This window comes from Hyperoodon ampullatus (assembly GCF_949752795.1).
Source record: "Hyperoodon ampullatus genome assembly, chromosome: 5".
Lineage (NCBI taxonomy): Eukaryota > Metazoa > Chordata > Mammalia > Artiodactyla > Ziphiidae > Hyperoodon > Hyperoodon ampullatus.
Window position 1 is genome coordinate 79,074,167 of NC_136918.1, and position 18,928 is coordinate 79,093,094.

The 18,928-nt window shown below is 35.6% G+C and overlaps 1 protein-coding gene across 2 annotated transcripts in view; it reads left to right on the forward strand.

Moving 5' to 3' along the window:
* IQCB1 (IQ motif containing B1) overlaps positions 1-18,928 on the forward strand; it is a gene marked incomplete at its 5' end in the record, with an annotated part of 54,545 nt that overhangs the window by 25,087 nt on the left and 10,530 nt on the right. The window contains 7 exons of one of the 2 annotated variants that reach the window (XM_079704220.1): positions 1,815-1,908; positions 6,292-6,391; positions 9,364-9,542; positions 11,514-11,623; positions 12,235-12,344; positions 16,011-16,153; positions 17,968-18,116. In XM_079704220.1, coding sequence (XP_079560346.1) covers positions 1,815-1,908; positions 6,292-6,391; positions 9,364-9,542; positions 11,514-11,623; positions 12,235-12,344; positions 16,011-16,153; positions 17,968-18,116 — 885 coding nt within the window. The remainder of the gene's footprint in view (positions 1-1,814; positions 1,909-6,291; positions 6,392-9,363; positions 9,543-11,513; positions 11,624-12,234; positions 12,345-16,010; positions 16,154-17,967; positions 18,117-18,928) is intronic. The other variant, XM_079704221.1, reaches the window with a different exon arrangement.

The following is an 18,928-nucleotide window of genomic DNA, read 5'->3' on the forward strand; positions in this document are numbered from 1 at the left end:
GGGTTTAAAGGAGCCGCTGATTCGGGGGCTCTGGCTCACTCAGGCAGAGGGGAGGGAGGGGAATGCCCTCTCCTCGCGCACCAGGCAACAAAAGGGAAAAAAGTCTCTTGCCTCTCCGGTAGCTCCAGACCCTTTCCCCGGACTCCCTCCGGGCTAGCACTAACCCCTTCAGGGTCTCTTCCTGCCGCCAGCCCCAGACCTCTCCCTGCGCTCCGACTGAAAGCCGATACCCGAGCCTCAGCTCCCAGCCCCGCCCGCCCTGGCGGCCGAGCAGACAAGTCTCTCGGGCTGGTGTGTGCCTGAGGGCACCGATCCTCTGTGCCAAAATCTCTCTGCTTTGCCCTCCACACCCCTGTTGCTGTGCTCTCCTCCGCTACTCCGAAGCTTTCCCCCTCCGCCACCTGCAGTCTCCGCCCTCGAAGGGGCTTGTAGTGTGTAGAAACCTTCCCTCCTTCACGGCTCCCTCCCACTGGTGCAGGTCCCGTCCATATCCTATTGTCTCTGTTTATTCTTTTTTTCTTTTGACCTACCCAGGTATGTGGGGAGTTTCTTGCCTTTTGGGGGGTCTGAGGTCTTCTGTCAGCGTTCAGTAGGTGTTCTGTTGGAGTTGTTCCACGTGTAGATGAATTTCTGATGTATCTGTGGGGAGGAAGGTGATCTCCGCGTCTTACTCTTCCGCCATCTTCCTCCGGCTCTTCCTCTAATGGGTTTTTTAAGGAAAGTAGTAAGTATAGGAGCCCAGCACTATACCTCGAGGTTGGCAGCAATGAAGATTACCATGCCCTTTATTTCAGTGAAACTGGCTAAAGCAGTTTATTGGACTAAAGGGATTCTTGATCTAATGTGACACTTCTTTCTTTTTTGATTGTTGGTATATTTGTTAGTATACGTCTATTTAAGCACCTATCTAACCCTGAGGTAGAATAATAGGAAGAAAATACTTTCATTTTTATGAAGAGTAACCATAGCCACCATGTCTTTGCTGTTGTCATTACCCTTATGCCACAGTACATTCAGGACATGGATAAGATGAATGGCCTTTATACAACTTCCCACTAAAATTATGTGGCCAGTAAGACAGAATTGTGGATGTAATCTGTTTCTTATTTCCCATTGTGACATATACTCTAATGTAGAATAATTTCTCACCCTACTTTCCAGAAGGAAAGAAGTAGAAAAATTTGTCATTTATTTATTGGATAAATATTGATTGAACTTTCACTGTGTGTCAGAACTGTTTTAGACACTGGGTGTATAGTGGAGAGCTAAATAACATGGTCTCTGCCTTCATGGAGTCATAGAGTAGAAGCTGCAACTGAAATGCACTAATAATAATGCTTTTTATGCTGACACCTACATTTGCATATTGCAGTGATTTTCAACCCTGGCTACATAACCAAATCACACACCTAACTTTGTAAAGAGTCAGATGTCCAGACTTTTAACTTTGGAGATTCAGATTTCAGTATGTTTGGACTAAAGCCTGTGCATAGGGATATTTTTTAAAAGTCCACAGATGATTCTTATGTATAGCTGGTATTGAAAAATCCTAGTGTATCAACTTGTAGTTCTTATACTACGTATATTGTCCCATTTGACCTCTGGATAGCAACCATTTCTGTTAAGTAGAGTAGGTATTACTAGCCTGTTACTACAGTTTTATAAATTAAGAAACTAAAAGCTACAAGATCATGTACCTCATAAATAGCTGAGATAGATCCAGAAACCAGGTCCTGTGACTCCTCAGAGAGAAGTCTATTTTTTTATTAAAACAATTACAGAAAAGTCAATTGGTTTTTTTGGTGTATGTTAAGGGTGAAGAAAAAGATGCATTACTACACTTTTTTGAAATTGTGACTGATTCTCTCTTCTGGCTATTGGGAGGACATGTTCAACTCATCCAGAATGGTAAGAAAAAAGATTTTTTAATTGATAGTCATTGTAGAGTCACCCTCTTAACAGTTTGATTTTTTTTTTCTAAAAATAAATACCTCATTAACTACAGGTAACCACAGTTAAATGAAACCACACTGAAATAACCCCACACACAAAAAATAAAAGCACATTTGGATGTTCCAGCTTTAAATAGACAACATCAACAATGTGGATATTACATTAAGCGGAAAATTGCCAAAATATAACTTTCTCCTTAGTTTTTTTCTATCTAGCAAATCTAAGATAAGGATTAATGATCTTAACAGTTTAGTCTAGGGAAAATCTTTTTTTTTCCCTCCAAAGATTACAGTTATATTTTAGACTTAGTATGATAGAAATCCCTATGTAGAGAGTATAGATATAATTTAACTCACAGCCTTACTATTGATGTAAGAGTAAGCTTTTATATAGTGATATTTTGCTAAACGTGAAAGTTACTATATAGGATTTCTGTACTTACATTGAGCAATACAAATACATGTTAGTTTTATATTATGTTTCCTTAAGACTGAGAAAGTAAAATAATCATGACAACATTCTTACCTTCTTGAAAGATTTAATCTAAGAAAAATGTAATTATATAGGAATAATATAAGAACATTTATATTTTTAGAACATAAAAATTGAACTGAATATTAATATTTTATTTTTTACTCTCAGAATTATGCATGTGCATAATTTAAAAAGTCAGATATTTCCATAAGAATTGTTTAAAAAATACACACAATCCCTGGCCCTCACACCTCACTCCAGTTCCCGTTTTCTAAAGGCAACTACTTTTGATTAGTATAACTAATACTTTTGGTAGTTATATTCACATAGAGCTAAGTAACATGCTTGAATACTTCTTAAAAAAAACATGATCTATTCATTTCCCATTATAGAGCAAATATTATTATAAACTTCCCAACTTAAAGAACTATTTTACCAAAAATATAAAGTACTTAGCCACACTATAGTGAGATATTAAAGACCTAGTTAAAGAGAGACAGTGAGAGAATATTTGAAAATTTTTTAAATATGCCATATTCCTTTTCAAAAATTATAACAAAAGTGACAGTACTCCTCAGATCAATCTGTAGATTTAAAACACCAATAAAGTAGGTATTAAAACTAAGTTAAACAATTGGATACAAAATCAGGATGTCCAGTAACCTTTTCTCTCAAAAGAACCACCTCCTTGGAGAAGTGGCTGACTATATATAGGTATGAGGTAGAAAATATGCAAGTTAAGCCAGAAGTATCTTGAATACTAGATAGGAAGGAAGCAATCAAAGTCTGTTAGGATTCTGTGAAAAGGACTCAGGAGCCAACATAAGGAGGCTTCTACTAGCTAAAAATGGGAAATTTGAACAGTAATAAGGGTAATAACAGTAATAAGGGTAATAACTACAGTCAAATATAGTGAGATTATTAACTTTAACTTTTTATTATGGAAAATAGAATAGTATAATGAGCCCCTATGTACTCATCACTGAGCTTCAACAGTTATCAACATTTTGCTAATCTTCTTTTATATATTCCCATACCATTAGAGTCTGCTAGGAGACCAGTTCATTTTGAAAACTGGTAAATGGAGAGTCCAGCATTTATACTGCCTTTTCTTACATATTGATGAGGAGAAACTTTTCTTTATAAACATATCCCAACTGATAAGTGAAAAGGATATGATAGAATAGTGCCATTTTGCAACCTTTAGTGAATTATCCATCACTGTCAACACCTCAAAAGGAGAGACAACCAGATAATAAGTGCCTCATCATAACCTCACATATGACATGGATATGCCAAAAATTCAAACATGAATCATTTTGATCCTGGAGCTCCAACTACCAATTTGTAGAAGGTCAGAGAAACATTAAATTATACCCAAGGAATGCAGTTAGCAAAGCTAGACTGTGGGAAACTCATAGGACCATTGACATAGTTTCATCAACAAATAAATTGCAAGGGGGAAAAAAGGTAAAGTAGAAACCCATAGGTTAAAAGATATTTGAAAGATAACCAGTTCCAGTGTGTGACTCTTAATTGGATCTTGATTCAAATAAATTTTTAAAAATTCACACAAAAAATGGAAATGGGAGGACTGACTGGATATTTGATAAAATCAGGGAATCATGATTATTTAGGTTAGATAATGGCTATGTTTTATTTTTTAATAATTCATATGTTTTGGGAATATGTATTGAAATACTTGTGGATAAAATGATTTGATGTCTTAGATTTGCTTTCAAATAAAATGGGAGGCAGGAAGTAGATGGGATAGGTGAAACAAGATTATTGGTGAGTTGATCACTGTTAAAGTTGAGTGACTGGTACATGCAGGGTCATTATACTGTTCTCTTTACTCTTACATATGTTTGAAACTTTAATTGTAAAAAGTTTAATTAAATAAATAAATGGGCAGAAGTATCAGTTTTAGTTTGGGGGACCAAATAGTTATCTGACTGCACTTGAAAAACATAATACAGGCTCCAAAAATAAGTTATATAATAATATAAGACAAATAGTATAAAAAATAAAGTAGAATAACTTTAATAAATTATCATAATTTTTCCAATATAGAAAAAAGGTATATACACACTAGATACTACAGGATTTCAGTGAATTCAAAGTTAATTAAAGAGTTGTTAATGAAACATCTTTAAGTAGACAAAAATGGAAAAATACACTTATCCCAGCTACAGAGGAGAATTTTTTGCTATTAAAGAATAGAAAATTAGAAGCCATAAAAATATTTAATAGTAGTGGTATTGTGTTTTGAAGTTGTTAAACATTAAAAAAAGAATCATATGTGGTGAGATATTGAAATACTGGATTATATAAATAGAAATGAAGAACAGTAGTTAGTATGTGAAAGAAATCAAATACGTTCCCTCAGGAAACTGAAAGAGGAAAGTTGTTTTGTAGAAGCTAGGGTAGTGTTCACAGAGCTGCCTTGCCAACATACCTGATCCCACTTTAATTAAAATTCTGAGGGGCTTCCCTGGTGGCACAGTGGTTAAGAATCCGCCTGCCAATGCAGGGGACATGGGTTCGAGCCCTGGTCCAGGAATATCCCACGTGCCACGGAGCAACTAAGCCTGTGCGTCACAACTACTGAAGCCTGCGCACCTAGAGCCCATGCTCCGCAACAAGAGAAGCCACCGCAATGAGAAGCCCGAACACCACAATGAAGAGTAGCCCCCGCTCGCTGCAACTAGAGAAACCCTGTGCACAGCAACAAAGACCCAACACAGCCAAAAATAAATAAATAAATTTATTTTTTAAAAAAATTCTTATCAGTTAGTGAAGAAAGGACTATAAACTGACATTTACTGGGAACCTATGCTGTTCTAGGACATTTTACAGTAGTCTGTGAAAGAGCTGTTATTTTTAGTTTTACAGAGGCAGAAATAGATGTTCTGAGAGGTTAAGCAACTTGCGTAAGCATCCAGTGCCAACCAAGTCTTCATAACTGGCTGCTCAGAGCCTAAAAGTTATAAACCAATAAAAACAAATACTCTTCTGGGTAGTTAATGATTTTATTATTATTTAAGATAAGATATTAGCAAACATGATAAACATGATACATTATATAACAATTAAATTTTTAAGGACATGAGCCGCTGATTACGGTCATCTGTACCATTGCTATTCCTTCACATTCTCTTTTTTTCACAGAAAATTTGGTTTTCTTCACTGAAATCACTGCTAGAAAAGGAGATTCAGTTTTAGGATTTTATATTTTACTTTTAATTTAAGGGGAGATAACAGTAGATTCTTAGCTTAGTATTTCTTTATTTTTCTTTTTAATTTATTTTTGGCTGCATTGGGTCTTTGTGCTTTCTCTAATTGCAGCTAGCGGGGGCTACTACTCTTCGTTGCAGTGCGCGGGCTTCTCATTGTGGTGGCTTTCTTGTTGCGGAGCACGGGCTCTAGGTGCATAGGCTTCAGTAGTTGTGGCACGTGGGCTCAGTAGTTGTGGCACGTGGGCTCAGTAGTTGTGGCTCGTGGGCTCTAGAGTGCAGCCTCAGTAGTTGTGGCTCGTGGGCTTAGTTGCTCTGTGGCATGTGGGATCTTCCCAGACCAGTGATCGAACCTGTGTCCCCTACATTGGCAGGCACATTCTTAACCACTGTGCCACCAGGGAAGTCCCATTTTAGCTTAGTATTTCTTTATTTGTAACTGTCCATAAAAATGGGATAGCTATCTATTATAGTTATTGAAACTATTCTAAAAAATCTTTACTGCAAAGTATATAAAGGCAGGAAGTTTAACAGAAATGATTATGCTTTGGCTTGGTTTTGAAAGGGCAAGTAAATACTAACTGTGTCATCATAGAATCTTAATCTTTCTTATTTTCTCTTCCTTTAGTACTGCGAAGTGATCATTTCTTGCACTTACTACAGACTGACAATGTTCAGGTAGGATCTACGGTCATGACCATGCTACAGAACATACTACAGATCAACAGGTAACTTGGCCTTACAAAATATGTAGAATTTTTTATTTGTGATCAGAAGCATTACCAATTTTATTCCAATTAAAATCATTGATTGCATATGACTTGTACATGGCATTTAAAAAGCTCTATTATTACCATTTTATTTCAGAAAAAAATGGATGTAAAATACTGTAAAAGACTGGAAATTTGTTATCAAATTTGTTATCTTATCTCAGAGCTTAAGAAGATTTTAGCCCAAATCTCAGGCTTAGAGAAGAAAAATTACTGTGATATCTGAAGGAAAATATTGGGATCACAATAAAAAATGTTTAATCATATATTTATTTAGCAAACTGCAAGCTTAGTATTTGCCAGGTGCTATAGAAGGGCATAAAAGAAGTAATAGGCAATTTTCCCAGGTTAAAATAGAAAGGCAGAGTAAACACTGTTGAAATCATTGATTCTTTCAGTTCAGTTTGGATTTGTTAAGCATCTACTATACGTGCCAAGTATTTGTCTGCATTGGGTTTACAAAATTGATTAAGATATGAACCTTGTCTTCAAATAGCTCACAGTATAGTGGAAGAGACTAACACATAAGGACAATTATATTACAGTGTAATAAGTTGCCATGTTTAAGGGTACACAAGTATTAGAGGAGCTCCTAAACCAAACTGAGGGGGGGCTACTTCCTGGAGAAGGTTAACACCTGAGATGAAACTTTATGGATGAGAAATTAGCCAGGGAGGAAGAAGAGAAAACAGTATTTCTAGGCAGAGGTAACAATATAAGCAAGTGCACACAGGTAAGAAACAACATGCAGAGGGTGAAAAGTAGGCTATAGTTTATGAGACAGGATACCATAGAAGAGAGAGCTACACAAAGAGAGAACCCCAGAGATCTGCAGAGTCCCCTTCAAGTTTTCAGTAGAATACTGATCAGCACATGCGTTTGAGGAAACTATCCAGTGTCGTGGAAAACAGTAATCTAAAAGGATTAAAAGGACCAGTACCAGAAACAGAGCCAAGAATACTGACTGATTCCAGCAGCCAAACTGGAAAACTACATGAAAAATGGAGCACTGAGAGTACTCAGGATGGTTTCATCTTAGTAGTGGGGGATAATAGCACTAGACTGAGCACCATTCTGGATCATCCAAACAAAATAAAAGCAAGATCTGAAAGGATCAAATTGTTTCCAAGCAACTTAACCACATCTGGTTATTGAAACTGCCTACATCTTAAATTTTTCTTTATTTGTAAAGTATACAAAGGCAGGACGTTTAGCAGAAATGGTCATACTTTGATTTGGCTTTAAAAGGATGAGAAAATCAAACTTGTGCCATCATAGAATCTCTGCTTTGCTCTTTTTTTCCCCCCTCTTCCTTTAGTAATACAAAGTAATCATTTCTGCAAACTGATGATGTTCAGATAGGATCTACAATCATAACTATGTATAAAATTCTAGAAAATGTAAATTAACTTATAGTGACAGAAAGCAGATCAGTGGTTGCCTGGGTATAAGGTGCCAGGGAAGGTAAGAAGGGAGGGACTACAGTGAAACAAAAGGAAGCTTTGGGGGTGATGGGTATGTTCATTATCTTGATTGTGATGGGCAAACGTCAAAACTTACCAAATTGTACATTTAAATGTGTGCAGTTTGTTGTATATCAATTATACTTTAATGAAGCTGGTCAAAATAAAAAATCATTAGGTCTCCATGAGCATTTTGATACGGAGTAAGATAAAGGATGCATTCAGTTATGACACCAAGTTTTCTATAATGGATAATAGACAGTGGTGTAGCCAAAACAAATTCAATATTGGTTATGTCCAATATAGGTAGATATTTTCAGCAGGCAGAGAAATAAGAGTCCATGCAAAAACTTGTACACAAATGTTTATAGCAGCTTTATCTGTAACACCCAAAGACAAGACAACTTAAATGTCCACTGACAAGTGAATGTGACTTCTGGAAGAGATCTGGACTAGAACTATGGACTTATGAGTTAGCCTAAAAACAATAGTTAAAAACATGAGAGAAGATGAGCTCAGTGGAAAATATGAATAGATTGAGAAAAGAAATGGGCTGAAAATGGAATCCTGGGGAGTAACCTTTAAGGGGTATATCGGGGAGGGGGAGCCCACAAAGAAGACTGAGAAAGAATGGTCAAAATCTGTAAGTAGAGGATGGAAGAGGATCAGAAGAATATTTTATCACAGAAGCTGAATGGTAGAGAATATCAGGCATAACCTTTACGGTTACTTTTTCTACTGTATAAAAGTTATTTATATTGTTGTTGAGTAAGAATCTCTTTGCATTGTTCTCAGATAATAATCATTGCCATTATTTGCTCTCTACAAGCCAACATCTACTTTTACAGAATTGCAAAATATCCTAATCAGTAGTAAATGGATAATCAAAGGTACACACCCCTAGAAAATCACATACTCCTTGTTGGGGTGAGTAAAAGAACACCCAGTAATCCCTTCTGACTATTTTGACGTTTCAGGTAATTTTTCATGACATCAGTAATGCAACATGAGGTTGTTAGTGTAATAAAGAAATACTAAAAGAAAAAGTTCCTTCTATATTAAGTACATGATAATTGAATTCCTATAACATGTTTGTCTTTGTACATCATTAAGCAGTGAACCATGTACTTAATGTCCTGTGATCTTCCTCTTATTATTGCCTTGAAGCTTTTGAACCATCTATTTACTATTTTTCACATTTATCTTTCCTCCAGTATTTGACTGCAAGTTTCTTTGGCAACTTTGTATTCCTTACTTTACCTAGCATGGTGCCTTACAGTAAGAATTCAATTAATTGATTTAATGTGATGTATTCTTGGAACTAAGCTATCTGCTTAAACTATTGGTTATCTTCATGGATCAGGCCATAGGCATTAAGTTGCTGCACCTTTAATGTTTAATTTTTTGTGATACTTATGTGTCGTTTAGTAATGGTACATTTTTTATTTTTTTATTTTGTTCTATTAGTGGTGATTTACTCAGAATAGAAGGGAAAATCCTGCATTCAATTTTAGATGAAGTTGTTTTCAAACTTTTATCAACTCCTAGTCCAGTCATAAGAAGTACTGCTACAAGGCTCCTACTGTTGATGGCTGAATCCCATCAGGAAATTTTGATTTTACTGAGACTAAGTGCCTGCTACAAAGGTAGTACATATATTCTTTCTTTTCTTCAAAGTCTCAAAAAGAACATTTTTATTGATGGTTTATGGAAAACAAAATACCTGTGTTTTTAAAAAGTCAATAATTGAAATGTGCAGATAAACTCTGTCACAGCAGATAACAGTTCAGGGAAAAAACCTTTATGTAATCCAGCCATCTTCATGTCTCAACAGATGGCATATGATACCTTATTGACAAGGTTACAATGAATATTTACTCCCTCTCTGACAAAAAGGCTGTGTATTGAATATACCATATAGTGTAGTAAAATAATGACCAAAAAGATCAGTGATCTTACCTAACTTTACTGAGAAAATAGAGCTGTGCTTCAGAGATTGACAGCCCTTTTGATCTTTACATCAATTAATAATTACTCTTCAACTCCTATACTGCCTTTCCTCAAAGACAAACAAAAAATTTTCCTCACTTCCAAAATCAAACATATATGTGAATAAAAAGTCAGAAAACTTGAGAAGGAAAGGACTCAGTGTTTTACCATTACCATATAATAATCTTTCATTTAATTGAGCATTTACTATGTGTCAGATAACTATTCCTCATACTTTATGTGTATTAAAATATTTAATCTTCATAACAATCCTGTGAGATGTTTACTCTTATCCTCGTTATATAGCAGTGGAAACAGAGGCATGGAAAAAATGTAGGTGTTTACCCAGAATTACTCAGGTAGTTTTTTTTTTTTTCAACTGTTAATCAAAGTTATATGTTAGCTTTGTTTTATTTCTTTGCTAGCCAGAGCAATGAATTCATTACAATATATTTTCTTATTCAGTATGGTCAAGAAGTAGGTTTCTAATTGATTACATATACTTACTAATACAGGGTTATATTATATATAAAATTTCAAGAATTAGAATATAATGTGATGCATTTAATACCAAAAGTATTACAATGGCCTTTAATCATTCTTGATGATTTGGAAGGCACTTTAGTGACTTATCTTGCATGAGTCATTACTGTGAACATTGTAATTATTTTATGTATTATAGAAATAGGGAGAGAAGTGCCAGTAATAAAACTGTCTAGATGATATTGTGCCAGATACACATTTTTTATTTCTGTAATTAGATTTCTTCTATAGAAATGTGAATGTCCAACAGAGTTCATTCTAAAGGAATTTTATCTTAAGCTGTATCCCTTTCTTTTCTCAACAGTAGAACTTATTCAGTTTCCTCAAGATATTTTACAATTATTAATACTGCTGAGAACATGAGTCTTGAAGAAAATATAAGACATGGAAGGACCCATCTAGTGTCTTCCCCAGTTGTACACTCCAAGGCCATTTTCCCTTGCTGATGTATATTGATATTGCGTACATACATTATAATACATCATTCCTCCATGCCCTGGAAATAGTACTTACTCTGTAACTTATATTACTACTCAATTTTAATTTGGGATGAAAGTGCAGTATTTTAATATTATAGCATTTCTCCTATAATAAATGCTCAGGAACCTATTGATTTACCCCAAATTACTGTATATTTTTATGTAATAATAACTCCATTTAATTAGTAGTAACTAATAACCTGCTTAAGTGCTTCCACAGGATAGGCATTTACTCAGTATGTATTCATTATCCTTTTTTAAATGTTTTTGTTTAAGGTATTTATGTTCAAAAAAAAAACTGTATGTCTCTACCGTTTGACTTATCGCAGTGATCCCACTTTCCCTTTTTTTTCAATTAAAGAGGTTGACTAGACAGATTTTGCATCAGATCTCACAAGTAAGCACATAAGAACTCCAGGACAGTGGAAAATCCTAAAGACCTCAATCTAGAAGTTTTTGAGAAAAGGAAAAAGAAAAATCGTGTGATTAATCTTGTTATTGTTTTCATTTGTTTCTAAACTAGACTTTTTAACCTCAAATGAATTCTGATTAGATAACAAAATCATATTTTATTATTAATAGTTGTGCCTTTGCTTTGCATTTCAGGACTCAGAAGTCTACTAAATAAACAAGAGCCTGGGACAGAGTTTAGTCAAGAACTTAGACAGCTCATTGGTCTTTTAAGCCCTAAGGTCTATCAGGAAGTAGAAGAGCAGGTATTAAATTATAAAAATAATTTGCATGATATTTACTAACATTTCAGTAGACATTTTAGTTTCAAAATATTGGATAGTGGTAGTCTCTTGAATCTTTTATTTGCTCTCTTTCCCCCATTCCTTTACTTATTTTCCCCTAACATCCAGAGCAGCCATAGTTTGATGGGAGAAGGAGTTGTTTATGGTCTAAATTTTTAACCCCAGAGCCTTTTTTTTTTTTTAAACCTATACAAAGAGTCCCTCATACCCTTGAATCTTTGAATAAATGAAGCCAGGCATAGGAAGTGAAGCAAAGATGTTAAAGCATTAAATGAGCAAAACTATGAAATCCTTGTAATGGGAATGGAAGTGAGATTAATCAGGGAGAATTTGAAGCTAACTAGACTATATCTTGAATACATTCTAGATAATGCCTAACTGAGCTTCCTTTGTGAGATCGGGTTTAATATTCTTAGGCCTTCCCTGTCCTGGGCCTATGCAGATGTTGCCTCCTGCTCAGCTTATTGAAGATAGAGATTAATACTTGCCCAGGCCTGATATTTTAAGAAGTAAACTTCTAAAAAAGACTTTCCTAGAGATGTCTCTAAATTAATTCTGGCCTTTAATTTCAGAAACTGCATCAAGCAGCTTGCTTGATTCAAGCTTATTGGAAGGGTTTCCAGACTAGAAAGAGATTAAAGAAGCTTCCATCTGCTGTGATTACTTTGCAGAGGAGTTTCAGGTAAAAAATTGGTGTGAGAGGAATTATGATCTGAGAGGGCTAGATATATCTTATTAGAGTATAGCTGAGTGAAAACTTAGAGTTTGGAGTGTTTTTTTTTTCTTTTTCAATATTCTAATCTGATTCTTTCATTCTTGCGTCGTACATTTCTGAGTACCAGCACTTCATTAACCAGATGTACTTTCAAAAGCAAAAGACGTAATATAAGACAGGAATCTGATGTAACAAATACACAATCCTGTTCACTTAATAAGACTTTTTTGTGGGCCAGGCCTGCAGAGGGAGCCAGTAATGGTCAATTATCTCATTAAACCCTTAAAACTAAAAGTTGCCATAATTGTTCATATGTAATTATGGTAAAAATGTGTATGAGTACAAAAAGGTTTAAATATGTTAACCTGATTTTCCTCAGTAAATATGGCATGGATACATATGGTCATTGAGATATGACATAGTTTGTCATTTGTTGCTATTTCAAGTAGACTAAAAATGAAATACTGAAGACATGGCCCAGTTTTTACATGACTAATCCATCCAGATTCTTAGAGGTGACAAAAAGAACACACACACACACCACACACAAATGAGTTAGCTCTTAGGTCATTGTTGATAAATTAGAGCCATCTCAGAGGTGATTTCATGTAACCTAATTTAAAGCTAAATTTTAGTTCACTAAAGTGTAACTTGCATATTCCAGAAGTTAGTGTTTTTTTTAAGAAAACTGAAACTATTCTTTTAATAACTGCAGCTGTGTTTCTCAGTTACAAATGTGTTTTAAAATAGTGAACTAAAATTTAGCTTTAAGTTAGGCTGCATGAGAAATCACCTCCGAGATGGCTCTACTTTATCATAAATGACCTTAGGAGCTAAGTCATTTGTGTCTGTGTGTTTTCTTTCCATTGCCTCTAAGAATCTGGATGGGTTAGTGGAAGGTATTGAAGCCACTCTGGCTGTGTCCCTTAGTGGACATGCTTTTCATTGATAAACGTTTCCTTCAGAGAAGACTTAAAAGATAAGTTATTAATATCATTGGGCATGAGTTTTGTTGGTAGCCAAAAAAACATTAATTTTTTAAGCATGCTTCAAGTGCTTAATATATGCCAGAGGCTGTGCTAGGTATTGGGAGAGTTAAACAGACTTGAGTTTGTGCCCCTCCTCAGCAACTTATGGGCTGAATGATCTTGGACAAGTTGCCCCACCTCTCTCGCCTCAAATTTCCCATCTATAAGATGGGGATAATTGTCTATGTACCTCACAAAATTAAAACAATAGAAAGTTTTTTTTAGCATGTTACTGGGCACTTAGAATGTGGTAGGGAGGAAAATGCATATGGCACATTTTTTGCCCTTGAAGATTTACAGATCTAGTTAGGCAGGCAGATATGTTAAGTAAATCGTACTCATGAGAGGCAAGTATAATCCATTCCAGCATTGCTCAAAATTTGTCTATCCTACTAGCTATTTCTTTAAAAATATTTAAAAAGTTATTTCTTTGGTTAAATAAATTTGGGAAATGATGAATATTTTGAGAGTCACAGAATACATTCTTCTATTGAAGAGTGAGATGTTCTTGGTATAGCCTTACCTTTGTAGTGAACTCAGAGTAGTTATCCCTTATGGATTCTTCCTGCTACCGTTCTCAGCTATGTATCCTCTTACATTTAAAGGTGCCCCTATGCCATGGATTCAGACCTTTAATGTTTAGTCTTACAGTATTTGCCAAATTTGCCAGTTTACTTTTCTTTGCAATATTAAAATCTTTACTTAAAAGCATCCTAGGTTTAAAGATTTTGTCCACTTAGAGGGGTATCTGTGGGATCTAATTAAGATTCCACTATTTTAAAATAGAAATTCCATTGCTTTATGTAACAACACCAGACCAGTTTTAAATATATCCATTATAAGACATTAGCCATGAAGCCAAAATTATTTAAATCTCACATTATAATGAGTTTTTAGTTTTTTAATCTCCAGTTTGCTCCAGGCTTCAGCACCTTTCCTCTTCTATTAGTTGCAACAGTTTATGCAAATTTCTTTTACTTCCTTTGTAGCTGGGCTTTCTGCCAAGGTTATTTCTGTCTCTTTGTGGTCAGGTTATTATCTCAGAGTAATTTCCCTCTCCCATGTTTTTTTGGGGGAGGGACTGCCCACCACTCACAGTTATGGACCTAGATTCATCAGAGCTTCAGATTCAACAAGAGGTACTCTTTTATAGTCACACCCTTGCTAAAGCACTTTCTTGGGGGTTTCTTCTTTATTTAATCACTTTTCATGGTCAGAAACTTTGTTTTCTGTTAAGTACCCTTTTCCTCAGCAAGGTTTACTGAAGCAGCTAACAGCTGCCTCACAAGCAGGAAAGCTCACAATTTACCTTCCTCTATCATGGTGCTGATACTTAGGTATTTTAATTTTATTTGTTTGACTTTGTAGGGGAAGAAAACAGTTTTTACCTCTATACATTTTAGGTTCGTTGGTTGGGGCCCTGAAAATTATACTGACAAAAACAAAAACAGATTAACAAGAGAAAAACAGTTTCTTAACATGTGTAGCACACGTCACATGGAAGAAACCTGACATGATGCATAGCTCAAAGGGGTGGTTAGAATTTGGGCTTATATAGCTCTCGCCTTCTGAGAAGGCCCACACTCTGTGGAGTGTGTTTCTCCCAGGGCTGTTCTCGCCTTTTGAGACAGATCACATTTTGTCTATGGAACATGTATTTCTCTAAATACATCCACTTCTTACCTTAAAAAAAAAAAAAGAATTTGGGCCTATATAGATGTTAACAAAGAATAATTTATAGCGAAGTGACAGGTGAAAAGAAAAGGATTTTAGGCTTCTGAGGGCAGCAAACTGTGGGAAGGTAAATATATTGGGGAACTTATGGAAGATATGGGTTATTTGTGCAGGTCTATCTTAGCATCAGCTTTCCATCTCTATGGCCATAAAACTTCCTTGGGAGGGGAAATTTATGGCAGTCCTCATTTCTCAGCTGTTTTCTGCTTTTACTCAGTTAAGGGATCCTTTGGGAAGGCTTCTTTCTGTGTTTCCTGATTCTCATTTGCCTCCAGCTCAAAACGATCTTTATGCCAGAGTGGCATATTCCACTACCCTTCAACTTCCCCCTTGAAACCAAGCTTAAGGGCATAACTCTATCTCTTCTTTGTTTGCCTTAGGGACAGTGATTGCTTCTTTGAAATTTTTATTTTTTCATAGTTTATAGAATTCCATCCAGTGAATGAACCAGTATTTATTTATATTACTCACTATTGTAGGACATATGGTTTGTTTTCAACTTGTTACTGTTGTTATGCTATGGAGAACATCCTTTAACATAAGTCTTTACATACGTATTGGACTTTTCCTTAAGAAAATTATTAGAAATGGAATTAATTGGTTAACATTTTTAAGGCTTTTGATACATATTTTAAGTATTTCTTCAGAAATATTTTGATGCATTTATCCAAAATATTTCTTCAGAAAGTTTGTAGAGCAGCACATGAAAACTTATTTCATCATACTATAACTACACTAGGAATTATCTTTGAAATTTTTTTTGCTGTCTGTATTTATATGATTACTAGTGAGATTAAGCCATTTTTCATAAATACTTCTTGAGTGGACATATAATTATGAAAATTGTGTGTACTTAATGTTTCCATCACAGATCTAAACGAACAAAGATGTTGCTGAAGCTAAGTAGACAGAAGGAAGAGGAGGACCGCAGATTACAACTGCAACTTCAAAGGCAGAGAGCCATGAGACTTTCCCGAGAATTACGGCTGAGTATGCTTGAAATAGTTCATCCAGGTGTGTGGCAGCATCAATTTTATAAGTGTAATTAAGACTGATTAGGGTACCTTTTTTTTTTTTTTTTTTTTTTGCGGTACGCAGGCCTCCCACTGTTGTGGCCTCTCCCATTGCGGAGCACAGGCTCCAGACACGCAGCTCAGCGGCCATGGCTCATGGGCCCAGCCGCTCCACGGCATGTGGGATCGTCCCGGACCGGGGCACAAACCCGTGTCCCCTGCATCGGCAGGCGGACTCTCAACCACTGCGCCACCAGGGAAGCCTAGGGTATCTTTTAATAAACCAAATTTCCTAGCTACCTGATGATTTATGTTTTTAAATGTGGACCTTTTCCCTGTTTCTCCTTTTTCAGGTAAATCTTATTAAATCTCTTGAGTCAAAAAAAGTATTTTTTTTATTAAGGCCTATTAGTTGATGATGAGCAATCTCTCCAGTAATTTTTCTTTTCTTTCAGATAAACTAGTGAAACAAAATTTTACGCTTAAAGATATCTGTCTTTGACATAAAGAAAGGACCCCCTTGAACTTAAGTAAAGTGTTAGAATATTGCTACATTCTGCCCTCAGAACTCAGTACAAACCTTGTGACACCTCTTGCCACTTTTGATACACTAAGCTGAATATTAAAGTGTAGTCTGGGAGATATGAGTCATTTCAAGATTCCTTTTTTGTTCTACTCCTTCCCCCTTCTACTACTCATTCCCCATATCCTTCACTAGCCTCATATTTCTCTTTCTTTCCCTTAAATACAGATGTTTCCCAGGGTTCCATCCTTACCCCATTATTCTCATGTTGCTCTTCCTGAGGTATCCCATGCATAACTGCAGCTTCAACTACCAACTGAGTGCTTAGCACTCTGGAATCTTGTCTGCATCCTCACCCTCTCTCCTAAGCTCTAGACCAGCCCTGCCCAGTAGAACTTTCTACAAAATGAAATGTTCTATATCTTCACAGTACCAATGGCTAGAGTTAGCTGTTGACTTGAAATGTGGCTAGTGCACTTGAGGATCTAAAATTTTATTTTACTTTCTTTAAATTTATGTAACCATTTGTGGCTAGTGCCTACTACATTGGACAATACAGCCTTGTAGCCAGCTGCCTATTCGTTAGCTTTACTTAGATATCTACAAGCATCATCAAAGCTAGTCATTATCTTTCCTCACTGATTTCCTCTTCCTGTATTCCTCATCTCTCAGGTAATTGCACCAACAGTCTACTCAGTGTCCCATCTATGAGACATCCTAGAATTTTTTCCCTCCCTCCACATCTAGTTCACCACTAAAACCTATCAATTTTTGATACTCTCTCAAATATATCCCTTTTTATTTTTACCTTCCGCCTTATTCTGTCACTTAGCTACTGTGAACCCTAGACTATATGCTGACCAACTCCCAGAAAGTAAAAAGAAAGTCATCTGTAGAACTAACTGAGTGACTAAAGAGAAATTTAGAACCACGCAGAGTAGGTAACATATATACACAATGTGCCTTTCCCTTTTGGTAGTACTGAATGACTTTCTATTTACTTGTGATTCTTTTTTCTAAATGTTCTTGCTATTGGATTTTTAGCCCTTTTCTCATTCCTCTGAGACAAAAAAAATGATATGAGTCTTTTCTAAAGAAGATGCATAATCTGAGAAAGCTTTTGGAGCGCCTTGTTTCTAAAATCTTACAACCATTGTAAAATAATAGAATTGGGAAAATCAATATTGAAAAAAATAAAAGGACTGCAAGATTGTTGGTACTTTCATTGTCCTGATTCTAGAACTTGAGAAAGCATAGAAGTGAGTATGTTGTAATAGTTGTTATCTTTTTAGGTCAGGTGGAAAAACATAATCGGGAAATAGAAGAGAAATCAGCATTGATTATCCAGAAACATTGGAGAGGGTACAGGGAAAGGAAGAATTTTCGCCAACAGAGGCCATCTCTTGTGGAGTATAAAGCAGCTGTCACACTTCAGAGAGCAGTGAGTCTGATTTAGTAAAAAGAGTACTGGATTAGGAGGCAAAGACATGGGTTCAAACCTGACTTTCCTGTTCACCTGCTGTAAAGTCTTGGTCAAGTCACTTAGCTTTTCTGAGCCTTAGTTTCTTAAAATGAGAACATCCTTAGCACTGGCCAAAATGATTTAGACATTTAGTCCTTAGTATTTCCATAGACCCTTGTACATCATTTACCAAAATGCAGTGTTATTTGTTAATTTTTTTCTTTCTTACTTGATCAATGAGAATCTCAAGGGTAAGGAACTAAGTCTTATTTATTGTCAGCTTCCTGCATGTGCTTGACATATGAATGAATGTCTGCCCTATCTTTTTCACTCAGTTGTTATGTGGATCAGATGACCTAATTTATGGGAAAGTATTTTGTCAATTGTAAAGTCCTACGTAGGAGCAGCTTATCATATTAGATGTTTTTTTAATGTGCAGATAATACATTAGGTATAATTAGATCATTATAATTCTTGAATTATAGAAGGGTGTTCTTAAATGATGATCTTCCTGGGATTTATCTGGAGCATAGTAATATTTTATTGCCTTGGAAAAGCATAGTACAAGGCTGTCTGTTTCACTTAATGACCAGTTTTCCTAATACCTAGTGATTATACATAGTTAGTGTTCATATTAGGATTTCAGATCATGTAGCATTTAGTTTTATAATCCCTTATTGTTAAACTTTAGGTCAATTTCAGTTTTTCACAGTGATAGATTTTGAACAGTCTCCTTATTGATTTCTCTGATTAAGCTTTTACAAAGATTTCTTTAAACTGCTTAAAAACAG